A 19,745-nucleotide genomic window follows, 5' to 3' on the forward strand; every position below is an offset into this window, starting at 1 on the left:
CGGTCAGAAAATCTTGGGCATGAGGACCTTGTAAGCATTCAATAACCGCCTTCTGTCGGGGGGACAATTCAAAAACTTCTCCCAGGCTCTGAGCGATTTTGCCAAAAAGGGCATTCGCCAAAGTTTTTTGAGGCTTTGGTGGGGCGGTGTCCTTATTAGAGAAACCACCAATGTCAAAGTCTGGGAGAGCGCCATTTAGGCGTTCCAGGGCCTGCACGTAGTCTGAGTCCAGGTCGACAACTCCGCTATTCCTTAAGATGTGATTCTGTAGCTTCCAAGACTGAGCCCTCGACGCTACAAAAGTGTAAACCCCAACATCATGAGCCGAAAGAAGGCCTAAACCCCCCAAGCGCATCGGTAAAGATGCAAGTCGCCACTGAAGATCACCAAAGAACGGGCCTCCACATACAACTATGTCTTCGATGGCTTCTCGAAGCCCCTTATCAAAACAGGATACCGCACCATCCATCATATGGGGGTGGCATGTTCGTAACCCAAAAAGCAACTTAGCAACCCCCATGCAAGACCTAAGCAGGAGGAGTTCGATCTGGGGATCCCTAAGGCAAGGTAAGAGTTTCATAAGATCAACCGCACGAGATTCTCTCCGCCTCGCCAACTCCTTAATAAAGTAGGGATCTCGACTAACAGCCCCTCCAAGGAGCTTTACCCCTCTCTCTGGTCTACCAATCCCACTAGGGAAAAGCTCATCTTTGACTTTCACCCCATTACACGCTGGTCAAAAAACCTCGGTTTTCTTAATATTAATTTGCAACCCTAATGATGGCCCTTCCGAGCTGATAATGTCTAGTGCTTTAGCGACTCCCATCATCCAAGTACATAGCATGAAATGCGAGGTTACAGTCATTTTGTACCCGGAGAACAAGAGGGTGTAATGCTAAGGCAAAGAGGAGGGGCCCAAGGGGGTCTCCCTGCTGAACCCCAGTAGTAGCCCCTATACAGTCATCACCAACGTACAACCTAGCCGGCTGGGCATAAAGGAACTGGACCCATAGATAGATTGACGGGGCAATGATGATGAACCTTCCGGAGAAGGGCTGTGCGGTCGACCATATTGAAGGCGTTGGAGAAGTCCACGGTAAGCATAGCTAAAGAACCGTCCGCGTGAAAGGAGTTAAGAAACCGGTTCGCGCTGTGAAGCACCGCCTCTGCCTCATTAGGGGTCCCTACCCCAAACTGAAAGTCCCCTAAATACTGAGTCATTTCCTTCCCCACCATCTTCATAGCCACTTTAGAAACCAACCTACGCCAGATAGCCCCCACAGCAATGGGCCGAATTTCATTATCCGGCTTTAATAAAGGGGTAAGGGGGGCCGAAACAATAAACTCAGCGAGCACCTTGGGGCACAGACCCCCAAGCCATAAGTTGACGACTTCAGTGATGGCTGAGAGCAGACCCATGGAAGTCACTGATCCCTCACCACTAAGAGCGTCCAACAAGTGTTGCGCCCGCATCCCGTCCCTCCCGCATGAGGTCCCTTTAGGAAATAAATGAACGGATACATCTAAGCACACAGTACCCATCCACAGAGAGAGTAGGTGGGGCGACAGAGCTAAAAGGCAAGGACGGAGGCGGCACCACTGGGTGTTTATCAATGAGGGCTTTCATGGTTGAATCTCCGAGAGGGGCAACACCACTTGAGCATAATACCTTGACTGCAGCTGTGAAATGACCATCCCTGACTTTCCTGAGACATTGTTTAATATTGAGGTTGTTTTTAGAACCCTCATCCCCTCCCACCTCTCTTTTAGAAAAAGTTCTTCCCCCCACGTTATCAAAGAGAGAAAGAACCAAGTCAGCAAAACCAGATCATCTTTCCACACCGCAAGTGCTTGCCGAATGCTACTACATTGCAAAGACTATCGATTCCCTGACCTGCGTTCCTGCCTAGTGGATGGTTTCACCACCCTTAAAGTACAACGCGACAACAATAGTAATTTGACCCAATTCTCAATCGAGCCTGGTGAATCCACTACCTTGCGTAAAGCGCATGCCAAAGTCTGAGCAAACGCCAAACGACAACTTGGGGGGATGCTCTTAACCGTTTGAATGGGAAGGGAGAAAACCCGTTCCAAAAGGGATACACCCCAGCCACTCCTACAGATGGACCTGGGTCCCTATCCACAGACACACGATTAGGTTTTTGGATCCCAACGATGAATTCTCCAGCCTCTCCAGAATCCACAGAAAAAGAATAGACACCATCAGCATGCTTGCACCTCCTACTAAGGGCATGCAACGTCATGCACCTCCCACATAACCATTTATCCCCCGCCCGAAAGGCTTCCCCAACATCTATAAAAAGGTCCAAATCCTTGGAGATAGCATCTTTTAAAAGGTTTTTCTGAGTATCCGTTTTGAAATGGGTACTTTGCATGTGCTCAGGTAGGCGGAAAAACCCCGAGGACCCAGGTCTACCATCCTTACACTCGTGGAAATGCTTAAAGGGGCATGGCCTTAAACCGTAAGTGGAGCTAGAACCAAGCCCTCCTGTATTTACGTTTCAAATTCTTTTTATAGTAGCCATGTACTCACGAGAACAGAAACCAAACAAATCACAAAAGACAACGGATCCCTAAGGACCCCGACTCGAGATGAGTTAGAGCAAGAATCAAAGACCAAACTCCTCACACTCGAAGGAGGGGAGCAACTACGGGTTGCTCACCCCCCATCTAGCACCCCACAACAACCGCTAAGGCATAAGAGGAGGAAGGTATAACTCCAAAATAAAGCAAATAGGGTAGAACTCCAACTCAAAATACCCCCTTAAGCACCCAAATGCAAGTAAACAACCTTTAACTTATCCGAACGTAAGTCGTAATTTCGTCGAACACCTGACGTGCAACACGTATTAACCACCAAAATAAATATCTTTTTAAACCTATTTCACAAATCACAATAGGTATGCAGTATGCTATAGTTGTTGTACATCTTGAAGACACTCGTTGCTTTTGCCTATGATAGCGAATCCTCTTGTTGGCAACCTCCAATATCAAGAGTGAGATGAGAGATTTGATCCAACGGTGAAGAAGAATTCAGCTCATTGATTGTATTGCCGTTGTCCATCGTGAAAATTAATTAGGTGAACTGATTGAACAATTACGGCAGGTATTATATGTATATCAATATATGTATATATTAATAGAGTTAGGAGGATACTGGTAGATCATAATATTATTATCATCGATTTTCTTAAACCCAGTCGCCATTAAACATGCTTTTTAAAATAAAAAAATATTAAAACTAAAATATTTTAAAACTAAAATATTATTATTATCATCGATTTTCTCATTATTTTAAAACTAAAATATTAAAAACCCAAAAAACACAATTTTTAAAATAAACATGGCCGGCTCAATTTTTAAAATAAACAGTTTATTAATCACTCTCAAGTCCTTAACAATCTTTTGTGTTTTTTTTGGGTAACATGGTCGGTTCATTCAATTTAGTGGCCTAATATAATATTTAAAAACGATGCATTGTTGTAAAAAAATAAAATTGCTTTCACTCCAAATAAATCAAGATGCTGTCATTATTTTTTAAAAATACATACGCAATGTACATTTCTCACACCTTCCCACGCCTAATTCAATTTAAACTCCAATCAAATCACACAAATTAATCTAAATCCCAATTTACATACGTATAATTACTAATTTTGTTTTGAAAATCTAAGGCCCTAAAAAATGAAAACCTAAAGCTCTACCTTCGTTTCACTGCCTCTATATACAATCCTGCCTGATAACACCCATTCAGATAACTATATTCTTTAATTCGATTTCAACTTTACAACTCAAACCAAGTTTAAGATTAGCTGGCTCGACTTGTTTACACCCTTGTAATCTTGAGGTTCTCGTAATCCGGAAACTAAGAACGTTAAAAAATTCCAAATATTTCCCCCCATTTCTACATTCCCGCCCATGCTTTTCTTTCTCTCTATCCACTTTGGATCTGCAACTCACTTCTTCTTCTTCATCCTCTGTAACCCTAATTCTCCATTCAATCAAACCTATGTCTCACGCCATCAATTTCTCAAAAACCCACCGCATACTCCTCGTTATCGACCTCAATCCATTACTCCAAAACCCTAATTACATCAACACCATTCTCACCACCTCCAAACTCATCTTATCCTTCAACCCACTTCAAGATTCACTCTTTTCCTTCAAATTCATCTTCAATTCACAAAACCCACTTCCCAATTTCACATCTACACTCACCCATCACTTCCATTTACAAAACCCACATCCCAATTTCAATTCGCCATCACAAACCCTAGATTTGCTTACCAATGCTCTCAATTCAATACCCTTTACTCAATTGACGTGTTCGCTGACTAATTGCAGTCATTTAACTGACAATTTGGTTCACCTGGTTCAGGGTTTTGATTGGGAGACTGGAACTGATGACGTGGCAGGTAAATTCGGAACTGATTGTATTGATGTTCGGTCGAATTTGGTTGTTTTGTTGTCGCCGGTGTGTAAATCGGTTAAATTGTTTGGTGAGTTTATGTGTGTTGATGTGAGTGAAAACTGTGTGGATTTAGATGGTTGTGTAGCTAGGTTTCGTGATTGTTTCGGTGCGGTTAGTGAGGCGTTTAATGGTAAGGATATTCATTTTTGTTGGATTGATGTTTGTGACCGGGACGACGAGTTTGAGGAAAAGTTTGATGTTATTGGTAATGAGATTAGGAGATTCGGTTGGGGGTTTTGTTCGGTTGATTCGGTTGTTTTAGGTTCCGCTCTTGTTTCGTTTGGATTGGTGTATCCGAATATTGTGGTGTCGCCTAAATTGGTAGAGTCTTGTGGGGTGGATAATAATAATAATAATACATTCCGTGGACAGTTGAGTCTTGAAATATTGGATGTTAGCGGTAAGCCTTTAGAGTGCAAGTTTTGTGATCTCGAATTGCAGCATTTGAAACGAATCGGGAGCTCGAAAGCTAAAGATTTTAGTTTAAACGATGGAGTTATGAAATTGCATGTTGCAGCGGTACAGAAGTACACCGAGTATGAATGTTATGAAGAATTTTTGTCTGAATCTTTTATAGTTCGGTCTGTGGAGTCTGGCAAGAAAGCGAAGGATGGTTTAGATAATCTTGTTGCGGATATGGTTCTTGAACTTTTAGCAGGAGAAAGTTGCGAGCTTTTTGGGAAAAAGACGGTTCTGACATGGCAGATTTTTCTTGGTTTTCTTTATAGAGAGGGTTATTGGGCTTTGTTGTCGTTATCAAATAGTAATGGTGATTCTTACACTGGGATTCTTAAACCATTCACTGTTCATTCTGCTGTTTTATTGGTTTTAGATAATAAGCTTAATTCTGGTGGAACGAAGCTTCTTATGAACGAGAAGTTATCACAATGTGACACTGAATTTCAAAAGGGCGCTTCTTCATCAGGGAAATATGTACATGTCGGTGACGGAAAGAGAAGAAAGATGAAAAAACAAGCCTACTTGGACCTCACGTGGAGCTCGTTTTGCAAGGCAGCGTATGAGTTCACAGATGTTGATTTAGCAGAGGTTTACTTTGCCAGCGGGTTAAAAAAGTCGAAGAAGTTAAAGTTTCTTAAATGCTGGATGAAAGAAGTGAAAAAACGCATTTTATCCAACACGCCACGTGCATCCTGCGAAAAGGGTTTAGATTCAAGTCAACAGAAAGAGAAAAATATAAATGATGAACTTTTGTCAATGCGTATATGTTCTGATCAGTCAAGAACGCACGACGATGCTACTTTAGTTTCGTGTTCAGAAACTGTAGAATCGTTTTTCAGTAACTTACCTATGAAGATTCAACACGGGCTTGAATCTGATGTAGCGGATTTAAAGACACTGGCAGAGAGACTTGTAAATTCATCCATCTATTGGTTACGTATAAAGCATGAATCTTGTACCACACAAGTTGCTGAAATCGTGAAGTTATTACTGCGTGAGCCAAAAGATTTGACAGAACACAAGGATGTTAATCCAGATCCTACCTCAAAATGCGTAGTCCGAGAGTATCCTTTAGTTGCTTTCTTCAATTTATATGTTGGTTATTTTTAACTTAAATAGTATATATTTATTTATATCTAACCTTTTTCTTAATAATATAAAGATATGAGTTACAAATTTTGCTTCGGTTGGAGATACTTCAGTCGGAATATGCTGCAAGTATCAAGGGGTCGTTGAAGATGAAACTAGTGAAACAAATTTGCTTTCTTTTGGAGATCATTCAGTATCTCGTGGAAGGAGGTTTTCATGGTGATGTGAGCCTTTATGATTATGTCGAGAGAACCATAAAAGCGAGGTACACGCTTCCACATCTTATTTTATCAGCACAGTTTAGGGGTTTGCAAGAAACCGAAAAAACCGACCTCAAACCGAAACAAAAACCATTGGTTTGGTTTTATGTTTTTTTGTCAAACCCGAACTTACGGTTTTGAATGTAATAAAGTCTGAAAAAACCGAACTGAATTTCTATATTTTTATTTTTTAATTTTTTACTGTAAGTAATTTATAAGAATTTAATAAATATGTAACTCAAACATTTTTAGCCAAATGTATAATAGTCAATTTAGTTAATAATCATCAAAATTATTTATACATAAATTCATTATTTTTACCCTAAAATTTTCAAGTTCAAATGGCAAAAATCGAAACCGAAAAAGAAAACCAAAGAAAACTGAAACTGAACTGTCAAAAATCCAAAAACCGAAGTTTTGGTTTAGTTTTAGCACAAAACCGCACCGATATCGAACGTTGGCACCACGCACACCCTCTAGCACGATTTTTGTATCTAGTTATAGCCCATTTAACTCTTCATATTGTGTGTCATTAGTATGATGCGGATGTTTGTAATACAGTTAATATGGTACAGTTAACATTTTGGTCACATGAAAATGAAAAGCATCAATTTTTCAGGTACTCGGAGAATCTTGGAGACGTGGTGGACAAAATTTACGATCAAATGGATCTCTTGCCATTCGGTGAAGAAACTGAAGATCAAGCTTTCATGTTCAACAGTGAGGATAGCAATCAATCATGGAGAGATAAACACGAGAGAAACGACACGTCAGCAAGTAAGATGGTTCAGGATTCATTATTCGTAGAAGACGAGTCTTGTCATCAGCTTGAAAAAGTCAACACGGCTCATGAATGTGAAACACAAGACGATCATGCACAGAAGTTAAACGAGGCTCGTGAGAGGAGAGAAAGAGCTAGAAGGTTGGTAGCGTCCACCAGCCGAATGCCGGATTTGCAACGGGTTTGGGCTCCGAAGCAGTTGAAGCCCGTGAAAGTCAAACACGAGCCCAGAAGCAAGAAACATAGGAAAGTTAGTTATAGTGTTGTTTGTGAGACTCCATTGATAGATAACAAACCTTCATGTTCTAGTCAACAAAATAAAGGTGAAAGGAGTAACCCGGTGTCCAAAGCGTTATTTCAAGATGACAAGTGACGAAACACGATCGGTTATTAATCAAGCTGATAAGTGAGTCATATAGTTTATTTGTATGATCTTTGTAAAGTTAATAAGCTTTTTTAAGTTTAGCTGTGATGGTTAATTCACAGGATAACTCTCACATATGAGATCCAGACTAAAAGTTAAGTATTTGTAAGTGGTTTTAGATTGGATCAAATCATTAGGAACTTACATATAGAAATGAATGTATAATCTAAAATCTAAATACAATGAATGTAACTAATTATTTAAACCATTATTGACCATTTCAGTCAAGCAATTCACCAAATTATCATTAGGGTCATATACAATGGTCTCATATTTATAGTTTTGACTCTGGTATGAATATTTATCCACAGTTTGACCGGTTAGGGTGGTAGAAACTCTTGCTGTAGAGGGGAAGAGGAGTAGAGGTAGACCCAAACTGACTTGGAATGAGCGTATTAGACATGATTTGATAGAATTAAACCTCTCTAAGGACATGGTCCAAGATATGAGTTCGTGGAGACGTAGAATTAAGGTTAAGGACTTTTAGGAGGATATTTTGTGGTCTTTGCTTTGTATAGGGGCCTATATCTTACTATAGTGTAGGTTACTGCATACGTTATTGCTCATCTCATTTCATGTATATATGTTACATATGTTTTACTTTACCCTTTCTATTTTTCTTCAACTATTGGCGGCTTCATAAATATATATATATATATATATATATATATATATATGATCATGATCATGAGAGAACTTTTTTGAAATTGAGAACTATGAGAAGTATTTTGGACTACAAAAAACCCAAAAATAAAAAAAATCATAAAATAAAAAAAACACAAAAATCAAAAAAGTAAAAAAACCAAAATTCTTATTTTGTCATCCCGGTTTTATAAAAAAAAACTCGGTTTAGCTAAATTATATACACATATGTATAATATATACATATATGTACATTTACATGTTTTTTGTGTACACATGTGTATAATTTAAGATAAATGATACTGTACATATGTGTATATTACGTAAATAAAGATTATATAAAATTATACATATGTGTATAATACAACGGTTTTTCTATTTTCTTTAATGAAACCAGAATGAAATATAAGAATTTTGGGTTTTTTACTTTTTTAAAATTTTTATTATTTTTTGTTTTATGATTTTTTAAAATATTTTTTAAAGGTGTTTTTAGTGGTCCAAAATGGTTCTCAAAGTTCTCAATTTGCAAAGGTTTCCCTTAGGATCCTTACCCTATATATATATATACATAGTTTTATTTTTTTTGCATTGTTTAGCATTGAGCTGAGGGTCTTTCTGAAAACAGTTTCTCTATCCTCAAGGATAAATATAAGGTTTGCCTACATCCATCCTTCCCAAACCATACCACTAGCTTTGCTATAGGTGAGATTTACTGAGTATGGTTGTTGTATGATGTCCACTAACTTGATGGTGAACTTACACTTGCTGTATTCTTATTTATTATTTAAAAGTTAAAAATGTTAGCTATTGATTTTATTTTTTCCTTAATTTAAAGTTTGTTACTCAACCATCAAGTTCAAAGAATGTCTTAAGTCTTTTGTTGTGATTAAGCCATTGTGGGTTGGTTTTTACTTTTTAGTAAAACAACAAATTGGGTCATACATACATACATAACTTTATATATATATATATATATATATATATATATATATATATATTAGGTCCTTAAACTTAGTTTGCTTTATCTATTAAGTCGTTGTTATGTTATTTTAGTTTTTTCTAGCGGTAACACACATCTTTTCAGAAGTCTATTCTTAAAATCCACTTTTTTTTCACTTTGAAGTACTTATACCTGTACTAATTTGATGTGAATAAACACCAGATGTCACATCAACAAATTACATAATGCAGATTTGAAAGTCGGCTGAATAAATAATATGCGTCCGTTTGTTATCAAAAAGAAGATATTATAGCTTTTTAACAATAAAAAAAAGAAGTTAGTAATAAATAAATAAATAAGACAAATATACATGTAGATGACCACGAATTTAGCCACTTTCTCCACTAACATGAAGTCGATCAGCTCTTTATCATATTCATAATGACATAATTTATAGCTGACTTGTGTGACGTGTCAATCTTCTTAATGTAAATTAATAGTTGACGTAATGAAATCAAACACTAGCTTGTAAACAGTTTAGGGCCGTGAGTTTAAGGTTAGTGCTGGTTGCGAGAACCCACTTTGGTTGGCTAGACGTAGCCGACGTATGGGCCAAAAAGATTAATAAGACCACTACATTAATGGATGGGTTGATAAACATCAACTAAAATACATTATCAACTATACATTAAAAAGATTTTCTATGTTATTTTCTCACTGAAATAAACGTGACAAAAAGAAATTAAGATAACACATTCGAGCACATTAATTTACTTTAGTGATTTTATTATGCTTTGTTTTATATTTTGTATTGTTTTTTACTATTTAAGTACAAATCATTTTTTTATTTTTGTTAAATTATTTAGAAAAAAGCGCCCACCGCTCACTATGTGTAATGCATGGTTAGTGAGAGAGCGAGTGTTTATCCTGCTTGGCCGCTTACGTGGTGCTTGTGTAGCGGTACTCACTATTCACTGCAAGCTGTGGTGCTTGTGTAGCGGTACTCACTATTCATTGCAAGCTGGGTATTATATATGTTCTTGTTATCGTCATATTTTGATAGTTATTCACTTGTTATAAATAGCGTACCATATCAATTTTTATTATTACCAAAATAAGTTCGTACGTGTAGGTTAATTGTCTGGATGAACTTTCTAAACCGTAAAAGATTGAAGTATTTCAAATTATGGGTTACTCAAAATCTCCGATTAAGACAAAAGTAACGAGTACATATTTCCAGTTTGTCTAACTCAACGACACATCAAATTTTTATAGCAAAAAGCCATCACATTGTTTTTTTAAACGACACAATGTTTTATGAAACAATGCATCTTCGGTCGGTGATCAGTTGAGTTTCCGATTTTTTGATGGTCACTTACACAAATCATTGTGCCGTTTCAACCCGCTTATTCTTGAACAAGCGTGTTATACCCTACTCCTTCTAACCCTCCTATTTGGATTTTCTTTTATTTCTAAGTAAATTCTAATACATTAATTATTAGTGAGTGTGCGAATAAAACAGTCAAGATTTATTATCAAAGTAAACTATTTATTTAATAATCTTTAAAAGGGATGATAAAAGTTGTGTCATGTATCCATCAAAAGTCATCTTTAAAAAAAGAAAAAAAAAAACAATTAGTGGTAGGCATATAAAACATTTTACTTTAATTATCCAAACCTATAGAAACTAGGTTTCATGCAAAGTTGGGATGAGGTGCAATTTTTCTAGTTTATCCACTGCGATCAATATTACAAATATATATATATATATATATATATATATATATATATATATATATATATATATATATATATATATATATATATATATATACTTATCTTTTTGGGTTCCTAAGGTTTCCAAATTGTTTAATTCATTTCATAAAGGAATTGATGTACACCACTAATGATGATATGCAGATCATAAGACACAAGACCAAAACACTAAAATATAAGCAATTTGATAGCATGCATATTACTTCATATTGTTTATGCTTAATTGTTATCTTCTTGGCCCATAGGTTGACCTAATGCTCTAAAGGGTTTTATCACTTTATGTTTACTTTTTTTCATATGACCCTTTAATGCGAAACCAAATTTAAGTACAAAACTATCAGAATCATATAATATACTTGTACAATTACTCTTATGCAACAGCAACGTCTACCCAAATCTCTTCTCTTTAAAACACTGTATCTGTATTAGGTGGTTTTTATCGTTTTCTATTTTAAATTGATTTTGTATTGAATACGCTCATGTTTCTCGGTTTTATATATCTCATCTCATGATATGCTATTGTAGCACACACAAAGATATATAAGCCTTTAATATCACATTATTATAAATTGATTCTTTTATAAACAGGAAAAAGTGAATATATAAATCCTTGCACACACATATATTTGATGAAGCTTTTCCCCTATATATAATAAAAAATAATAACTGTAGCCATCACAATATAAGAATAACCCACGTGTGTTTATCATACATATGATTGTGGAGAGTATAAATAGACATCAAAGGTTGCATCTAATTAACATAAAACAAGAGTGATGGAAAGAATAATAATCTTGAGTGTACTTGTGATTCTAAGCATCAAGTATGCTTTGGGTGATGTTGGCACTGCCACGTCATACGACCCGCCTTACACACGTAAGTTGTCGTTAACTTGTTAAGTATAAGTTTAATGTTGTTATTAAAAACTGACTTGTAATATTGTATATGAATGTAGCTACAAGGTGCAATGGAAACCAAGCAGACCAGTTTCCATCAGGAAACTTGTTTATATCCGTTAGCGAAGGATTGTGGGATAATGGCGCAGCGTGTGGCAGGCGTTACAGATTGAAATGTTTGAGTGGAAGTAGAAAACCGTGTAGAGATGACACGATTGATGTTCGGGTGGTTGATTATTGTTCCAAATCGCCATGTCCTTCGACTATTGTCTTGTCCAATGATGCTTTTTCTGCTATCTCAAAAACTCTAAGGGGCAAAATTAATGTTGAATACGTTCAGTAAGTATATAAAACTGTAACTTTAATATGTTTGTGTGGTAGTTCACTTGTTTTAAGTTTTAACTTTGTTTTGGTTTGTATTTTGTTTCAGGATATGATACCAAGACTTGTAACGCGTTTAATGTTTAATGTTTCGTGTATTTGTTTAACAAGTTTGTAGCTTTAATGACTTGTGTCAATCTTTCAAGCATATGTTTACAATGGATTATGTCACTAAAGCATTACAAAAATTACATTTTAGTAATCGATTGGACCCAAACGATACATAAACGTTATATATTCCAAAACGATACCATACGAACGATTATCATTATAAATAAACAAAACCTTTAATTATGTTATTTTTCTAAGACAGTCATCCTAGTTTACCATTTCAAGAACACAAGATTATCCTCTGCATCCGAATCATTAGCCTCGAGTTTCTTTAACAACAGAGAAGCTTTCTCCCGAGCTTTCGTTGATCCTCTCACCGACACCTCAGCCAACACAAACATGAGATCAGGCAATCCCATTGCTTCTTTCAAGCACTCCTCACTTTCATCAAAAACACGAATCAATATCTCGGCTGCACCTTCATTGCTCAACATGCACCTTCCTTTCAACACATCAATCATTCTACTAACAATACGAGGCGTGCTTATTATAGCTTTTAGCCCTTCATTAAACCGAGCAAGAAGTCCTAGAATAACAAGAGCGGTCCCGCTCAAATCTTCACAGTCCTTGGCCTCCACTATTCTCAAAAGAACATTAACCGCGTTTGCTCTAACGGCTAACGTGCAATTCCCATGAAACTGTGCCAACTCAGCAAGTGAGCTTAGGAGGTGATGTGTAACATGACCTTTAGACCCTGAAACCGCCTTTAATAAAGCTTGGATGGTACCCGCGACACCAAAAACCGCTTTGTTCTTGTCTAGCATTACCAGGCTGCATATTAAAGAAGCTGCTAATCTGCTAGACTCGAGGGACCCACGAGAGAGGATTATCGTGTTGAGGTGTTGAATGGTTGCCATGTCAGCAAGGGTCGATTTTAGATTCGGGTTTAGTGACAGGTTGAAGAGGATGGAGAGTGCGAGTTTTTCGAGTGTTCGAGAGGAGGATTCGAGTAAAGTGAGAATGATGGGAATGACTTGGTTGTTTTGTAAAACTAAGTTTCGGTTTTGAGGACTCGCTTTTGTGATGGAAACTAAGGTTTGAAGTGCTTTCTCTTTGGTATCAAGATCACAATCAGACTGAATTTGGGAAATACATTCAGAAATGGTGTTTGTTATCTTACCGGTCGCCATTACTCCTAAAATGTTACTGACAATAATATGAACTATGAAGTTAAATACAAGATAAAAACATACCTATACCTTTTTTGATGATTCCAATGTCTTGGCTTTGCAATAATCACAGTATGTTTACAGGCCTTGGAGCATTGTTTGTTGTCTAGCACAATGCATTGTATATAACGATCACGATCAGCGGTTGCCTGTTGATCAAAACACCAACTTCTACAGCAATAATCATTCACCATAAAGATAATAACATAAGCTTTGAAAACATGATTCTCAGTCTAAACCTCGGAAAAAGACTGATTATTCAAAACATACCCTACTCATAAATCATTCAATACTTGCAAATACCTAAAGAAAAAAAAAAAATTCAGACATGCGAATAAATTAAAAATGAACTGACCATATAGAATGCATATTTAACCTAAATGCAAATAAAATTATTGAACTTGAGATCAGTTTCTATCCACCTTTGATTTTGGTGTAACATTTCTCTATGTTGCGACTTGCAAGTACATGATTTCATTGTTACTATGAGCTTGTCAATTACATTATAGGGATCAACTTGAGATCCATCTTTTGTGAATCTGTTGGGGTTCATACACACCCAAATTATCATAATCTTTATTAATAAAAGTATAAGCAAAGAATTAAGGACTCAGCAAGTTATGATCTTCAATAATTTTTGAACCCTTTGGGAGATAAACTGAAAGTCTGTGATTAGATATTAGATAATGGTATGATTTTAAAACTTTTGACATGGAACTCACACAGCTATCACCTTTATCATCTTTATCTAAACACACAAATTGTGTAAAACTTTCAAAACAACGCTCACCTTTTCAAAGTTTCAATATTATTTGAAAAGGCATATTGGGAACCATTGTTTATAGCCACTAAAAAATATTAGGTGGAATGACTATTCAAACAACAGATATCTCATAAAAAGGTTCAGACCACACCTCAAACCAAGGACACAGAGTCTCATGACAAATTGGAGCCAATCTATAACAAGCACATAATCAATGGGAGCACTTAAAACTCAACGCCCAAAATACAATCCCCACAAACAAAACAAAACCTAACCTGTATTAAAGGTTTTCCTACCAAAAGCTTTTCAAATCATTCAAACATATTCAAAATCCAAAAATCCACAAACACAACTCAAATTCCACAAACTCTCGGTTTTAAACTCTATTCAAAAGCATCGTCGTCGTCATCTGGAAGAGGCTGGCTTGCAGCTGCAGCAAGCTCGGCTTCATGCCTACAAAACGATTTCAAAATATTAATTCACCCACTTAAAAACTTCGTGCCTTATAATTTATTGAAATTAGGAGAGAAAAAAAAATAACTTACTGTTGTTGAGCAGCAATGTCAATTTGCACTTCTGGAGGAGCCAAGGCAGGAGACTCGACAAAATGCAAGTTAGGGTCCCTAAAAACATACAAAATTAACATCAAAACATATCACATCATCATAACTATATAACAATAAATGATATTAGGCAGATGATTACTCACCCAGCAAGTTTCCTTGCAAGATAAAGGAAAGGCTTCTCAAAGTTGTAATTACTCTTAGCAGATATCTCATAATACTGCAGGTTCTTCTTTCGGTGGAAAGTAACTTGCTTTGCCTTCACTTGACGGTTCTTCACATCAACCTTGTTTCCACAAAGTACAATTGGGATGTTTTCACAAACACTACAAAAACAACAAAACCAAGTATATCAAGAAAAGAAAATATCGATGCAGAAAAATGAAAACTTTTAAAAAAACTTGTATGCATACCGGCAAAGGTCACGATGCCATGTGGGAACATTCTTATAAGTCAACCTTGCAGTTACATCAAACATGATAATTGCACACTGACCGTGAATGCTGCAGAAAATTCAGATCGTATTATTAACACAATTATACTAAAACCACTGTCACAGGTAATATGGAACCAATAAATTGGCCAAAAGCTGATTAATGATAAACAGATAATACTTACTAATATCCATCACGAAGACCACCGAATTTCTCCTGGCCAGCTGTGTCCCAACAGTAAAACCGAATCTTTCCACAGTTAGTGAAGAAATCCAAGGGGTGAACTTCAACACCAATGGTTGCTAAACACAGCAAAATAAAACTTATATCAATCATACAAGTAATGAAAATAAAATGCACAAACTTACATCAATCATACAGGTAATGAAAACATAATTCACAAAAGGGAAATATAGTGAGCGTGTACTCACGTTCGTATTTCTTCTCAAATTCTCCTGTCAAATGTCTCTTCACAAAAGTGGTTTTTCCTACACGAACCAGAAATTGAAGAAGGTTCAGGGTCATGATGAAAAAGTTACAAACATTGATGAAATTAACAAATGCTGAAGTCTAGAAACACGTTGGACCACCATATCAACATACCAAAACACCAACATCTGCTTTAAACTCAACTTTGACAACTAAAAAAAGGATTCAACTATACATTCTAGTGATATTATTAAAAAAGTTTAAAATAATCAACAAACGACCATACAAGTAGGGGTGCCAACAAACCGAGCATTCATGTGCTTCAACCATAGATTCTAGTGATATTAATAAAAAAGTTTAAAATAATCAGCAAACAACCATACAAGTAGGGGTGACAACAAACTGAGCATTCATGCACTACTCAAGATCGAATCGATTTAGATAATTGGCTCTTTTGAATTTCTATGCACTAATTCACACTGTAGAATCGAGCACAAGCAAAGCTTTGGCTCGTTTGAGGTACTACACAGGCTTGATCTGAGCTTAGACTCATTTAAGGTTTTCCTTAAAATATATAAAAACTAATTAAAAACATATAAGCTAAAAAATAAAAAAAATTAAGCAAGCCAAGCTTAAGCTTCTAGAAAAACTGCTGAAAACAAGCCAAGCTCAACACCTCTACATACAATGCATAGTTCAAACAAATTAGGGTAAGAATTAGCTCGGGTTTGGTACCAAAAATCCCGATCCCAAAATCTGGTACTCGTACCGAAAATGTTCAAACGTCAAAATTCAGAAAAAACCGGCACCGAACTGTAGTGATCCAGAAACGTTCGGTACCGGTTCAATATGTATGTAAAAGAGTAATTGCTTTAGATTATTATTTTTTGGTTTTATGATAGCTTAAGAAATATTATGGGATTACACCTGCATACATAACAAACGTAACTGTGACAAACATAACAAATTGCAGGTATAATCCCACAATATTTCTTAAGCTATCATAAAAAAACAAATAATAATAATCTAAAGCCATTACTCTTATACATACATATCAACCTTTCATAAAGTATCATACAAAACAAATGCAGTATAAACCCCAACCCTAACCCTAACATAAAACTTGTATCAAAATCAATAATAAAGTACAAAGGTACAATCCTACATCACATCAGCAACTAAAACAATAACAAATTCAATGAGCTTATACCAGTTCCACCATCGCCGACGATAACAAGCTTGAAACTCGGGTAATCAACCGTTTGCTGGTTCGGCAACGCCTGAAACAACAACACAACATCAATCAATCGATTATTATTATTATTATTATTCACTACGACACCGTTTTGAATCAAGTAATTGAAGATCTGATGAAAGACGTACCATAATAATAATAATAGCGTACAAGAGAAGAGCTGAATGAAGTGAGTGAGAGAGGCTGTACCCTAGTTTCAAGGTAGGAATAAATATCACTAGACTTTGATGTTAGCTTTATTCTCACGCGGATATCTCGGCCGTTGGATCTCCTTTCTTTCTACTTGACCGTTGATTCTTCTTAGATCGGTGCCACTCACGTGATTGTTGAAAATGGGATTTTGATTTTGAATTTTGAAATCCAGGTTTCGAATTTACTAGAATTACGGTGGAATATCCTAATTAGGGCGGGATACAATCGTCCATATTAAACTCATAAATTTCATTTAGTCAGGTTCGAACTTGATATCATAAAATCTTATGTTTTAAGTTTTTAACGTTTACCTTCATGTCATTAGACTAGGAGGTCAATGAATTAATTATAGGGAAAGTGTAAATGTTAAAATGTCCATATTAACCCGTGCTTTGAGGTGGAAAGTGTAAATGTTAAAATGTTTGGAGTACTTGATATAGTAAAGAAAAAAAAACCCATAATATAGTGGTTATTAAACTAGAAGGGTATCAAAATGTATTTTTTTCATTGTTTATTATTATTTAACGTCGAAAATTGTGTGTGTTGTGACGGGTGCCAAACGTAAGACAAACTAATTGTTTCATTAAGTGTTGATATGAGACCTAGCCTATAACCTCAAGTTTCTCTAACCCCAGCCATAAGACCACGTGTAGTGGTAACTAAGCACATCCAGACGTTTTCTGACACGTGGTATTCCAATTAGCATTCCCTAGTTTTGCTAAAAGTGGCATATGCCCCTTTCAATCATTACACAATTATTATTTTTTATTATAAATTAAAAAAGATAAAAAGTTGTGATTTGCCCGACCCTTCATCCACCACCGTTAACAAACCCAAAACTAACCGCACAACTAAGTAATTTAGTGGTATTCCCCTTATTTTAAGCTACTTTTTCTTTACATAACATGACCACTACATATGATCTAATAAAGTTGAATTAAACAAGGCACTTAGATTGGACTTGTTGGTTTTTTTATCCATTTGCGAGGATATTTCATAACTCATCATTTATTAACCTCTAAACTTTTGTATTTATCTTGTAAAGCTCTTCACAATTATCATAACATCACCAAATATAAAGAAACTCACAAGAGTTATTTGAATACTATAAACATTATTCAATAATAGTATTTTGGTTCTCACCTTCGTATGCTTATCATACTTTCATAATTTCCTAAAAACTTATAAAGCAAAACATGAAAATTTATAATTACTTAAAATATCTTTTAAGAAAAAATATTGTGAATTTTACTAGATAGACCTTGAATAAAAATGTTAGGTTGTGTTTGTTATAATGCAAGAGTTATAGCGTTAGAATAAGAAATATATACAAAAACAAGCGTCGTTTTTTTAATGAAAAGAGCGTGTAAGTGTGTTAACTTGTAAAATAATATATTTTTGATTTCTTAATGATAAATGATGATTGTTACTATAAACTAGTTATGTAATTGAAATTGATAATGAAGATATTGAAACAATCAATTGTGTTGTGTTTTGTCTATTTTCCTACCAAATCCAATGGTTTTTACTATAAATCCACAGAAAATAAAACCAGATAGGATTACTCACCATTAGCACACATCTCTTTAACTTCTTGTCACATTTAACAAATATAATACTTTTATATATAATGTATATTAAGAAAAACACAATATTTTATACTAAACTTTGTTTTTGCTCATATATTTGTCTATATAATTATTAATATATTTTATTATTGAAAGACATGATCAACCTTGTTTGCTCACTTGTATGTTTCGTTATACATGACATATATTTGTATTATATACAATATGTGTCGGTATAATCAACATGGCCTGCAATATTTAATACCATAATCTTAACTTGTTCCACTTGTCATTTTATGAAAACCATAGATACCTTAGGCTGCAAATTACACTATAAGAATACAACCATGATTCACCACAAACTAGACTTGATCAACCATAGACCAATGGGTAACTTGATGCAACCGGGCCCGTCAGCCAGAGGCGGTGTTAAGGGCAGAAGAAAGATGCCAAACTCTAGAGGACATCCAAAGTATGTTGGAGTAAGGCAGCGGCCGTCAGGGCGATGGGTGGCGGAGATCAAGGACACGTTGCAGAAGGTTCGGTTATGGCTAGGGACTTTTGACACGGCTGAGGATGCTGCCAGGGCGTATGACCAAGCTGCCAGGACGTTGCGTGGGGCTAACGCGCGTACCAATTTTGATCTGCCCGAGAATAATAATGTTTGTTGTTTGTTGGAGAACGCTGAGCCGTTTTCGTTTGAGGAAGCGTGTGGTTCGGGTTGTGACGAGGGAGGGCTACTTGGTGCACTTAAGGCTAAGCTGTATACAAAGAGCGGTTCGAACCATTCTACAACAGGTAGCACCTCATTGCAGCCAGTTGTGTGTTTAACCAATACAAGAAAGAGGAAAACACCACCGCACGATCAACTAACGATCGGTCATGAGCCTGTTAGTACTGTCAGTACTCACCGCGTGCCAGTTGATCAAGATCAAGTCCAGCATTACCATGTTCCTGATGTTCCTGATGCCAATGAAGTTTCAAGTCCCGACCGCTATGACGAGCTGCAATGGTGCTACAAGCCGCTTCTTCCAGCAACCGAGCCATGGCCCACGGAAATTCCATGGGTCGAGACTTCAAATGCAAGTAACCAAGTCTTGAATCCTTCAAGCAACTTGTTT

General features: G+C 36.1%; 4 protein-coding genes across 4 annotated transcripts; 2 read left to right on the top strand and 2 right to left on the bottom strand.

The window, feature by feature from the left end:
* The first annotated feature begins 4,030 nt into the window (after positions 1-4,030).
* On the top strand, positions 4,031-7,499 carry LOC143631836 (uncharacterized). Its single transcript, XM_077100462.1, has 3 exons — positions 4,031-6,015; positions 6,114-6,305; positions 6,920-7,499. The coding sequence occupies exons 1-3, from the start codon at positions 4,031-4,033 to the stop codon at positions 7,452-7,454; spliced, it is 2,712 nt and encodes a 903-aa protein (XP_076956577.1). The 3' UTR covers positions 7,455-7,499.
* Positions 7,500-11,509: 4,010 nt separating this feature from the next.
* LOC143631779 (EG45-like domain containing protein 2) lies at positions 11,510-12,262 on the top strand. Its single transcript, XM_077100425.1, has 3 exons — positions 11,510-11,739; positions 11,819-12,098; positions 12,190-12,262. The coding sequence occupies exons 1-3, from the start codon at positions 11,640-11,642 to the stop codon at positions 12,194-12,196; spliced, it is 387 nt and encodes a 128-aa protein (XP_076956540.1). The 5' UTR covers positions 11,510-11,639; the 3' UTR covers positions 12,197-12,262.
* A 201-nt stretch (positions 12,263-12,463) lies between these two features.
* On the bottom strand, positions 12,464-13,381 carry LOC143631837 (U-box domain-containing protein 8-like). The gene has a single exon (XM_077100463.1). The coding sequence runs from the start codon at positions 13,379-13,381 to the stop codon at positions 12,464-12,466; it is 918 nt and encodes a 305-aa protein (XP_076956578.1).
* A 975-nt stretch (positions 13,382-14,356) lies between these two features.
* On the bottom strand, positions 14,357-17,373 carry LOC143631838 (GTP-binding nuclear protein Ran1B-like). The gene is made up of 8 exons (XM_077100464.1): positions 17,368-17,373; positions 16,820-17,054; positions 15,612-15,668; positions 15,365-15,482; positions 15,160-15,249; positions 14,893-15,072; positions 14,729-14,806; positions 14,357-14,636 (listed from the first exon to the last, which is right to left on the bottom strand). Exons 1-8 carry the CDS (start codon positions 17,371-17,373, stop codon positions 14,567-14,569), a joined length of 834 nt encoding a protein of 277 aa, XP_076956579.1. The 3' UTR covers positions 14,357-14,566.
* Positions 17,374-19,745: the final 2,372 nt, after the last annotated feature.

Source organism: Bidens hawaiensis, unplaced genomic scaffold, assembly GCF_021521415.1.
Source record: "Bidens hawaiensis isolate Kalapana, Puna unplaced genomic scaffold, B.hawaiensis_p1.1 tig00006258_1, whole genome shotgun sequence".
Lineage (NCBI taxonomy): Eukaryota > Viridiplantae > Streptophyta > Magnoliopsida > Asterales > Asteraceae > Bidens > Bidens hawaiensis.

Excerpts from the sequence above, each read along its gene's own strand:
- LOC143631836 (XM_077100462.1), top strand. The coding sequence starts at position 4,031 with ATGTCTCACGCCATCAATTTCTCAAAAACCCACCGCATACTCCTCGTT. Across the intron at positions 6,016-6,113 it reads TCAAAATGCGTAGTCCGAGA|ATATGAGTTACAAATTTTGC; the intron begins GTATCCTTTAGT and ends AATAATATAAAG. Across the intron at positions 6,306-6,919 it reads GAGAGAACCATAAAAGCGAG|GTACTCGGAGAATCTTGGAG; the intron begins GTACACGCTTCC and ends TCAATTTTTCAG.
- LOC143631779 (XM_077100425.1), top strand. The coding sequence starts at position 11,640 with ATGGAAAGAATAATAATCTTGAGTGTACTTGTGATTCTAAGCATCAAG. Across the intron at positions 11,740-11,818 it reads ATACGACCCGCCTTACACAC|CTACAAGGTGCAATGGAAAC; the intron begins GTAAGTTGTCGT and ends ATATGAATGTAG.
- LOC143631837 (XM_077100463.1), bottom strand. The coding sequence starts at position 13,381 with ATGGCGACCGGTAAGATAACAAACACCATTTCTGAATGTATTTCCCAA.
- LOC143631838 (XM_077100464.1), bottom strand. Across the intron at positions 15,483-15,611 it reads ATTTGAGAAGAAATACGAAC|CAACCATTGGTGTTGAAGTT; the intron begins GTGAGTACACGC and ends TGCTGTGTTTAG. Across the intron at positions 15,250-15,364 it reads GGTCTTCGTGATGGATATTA|CATTCACGGTCAGTGTGCAA; the intron begins GTAAGTATTATC and ends AATTTTCTGCAG.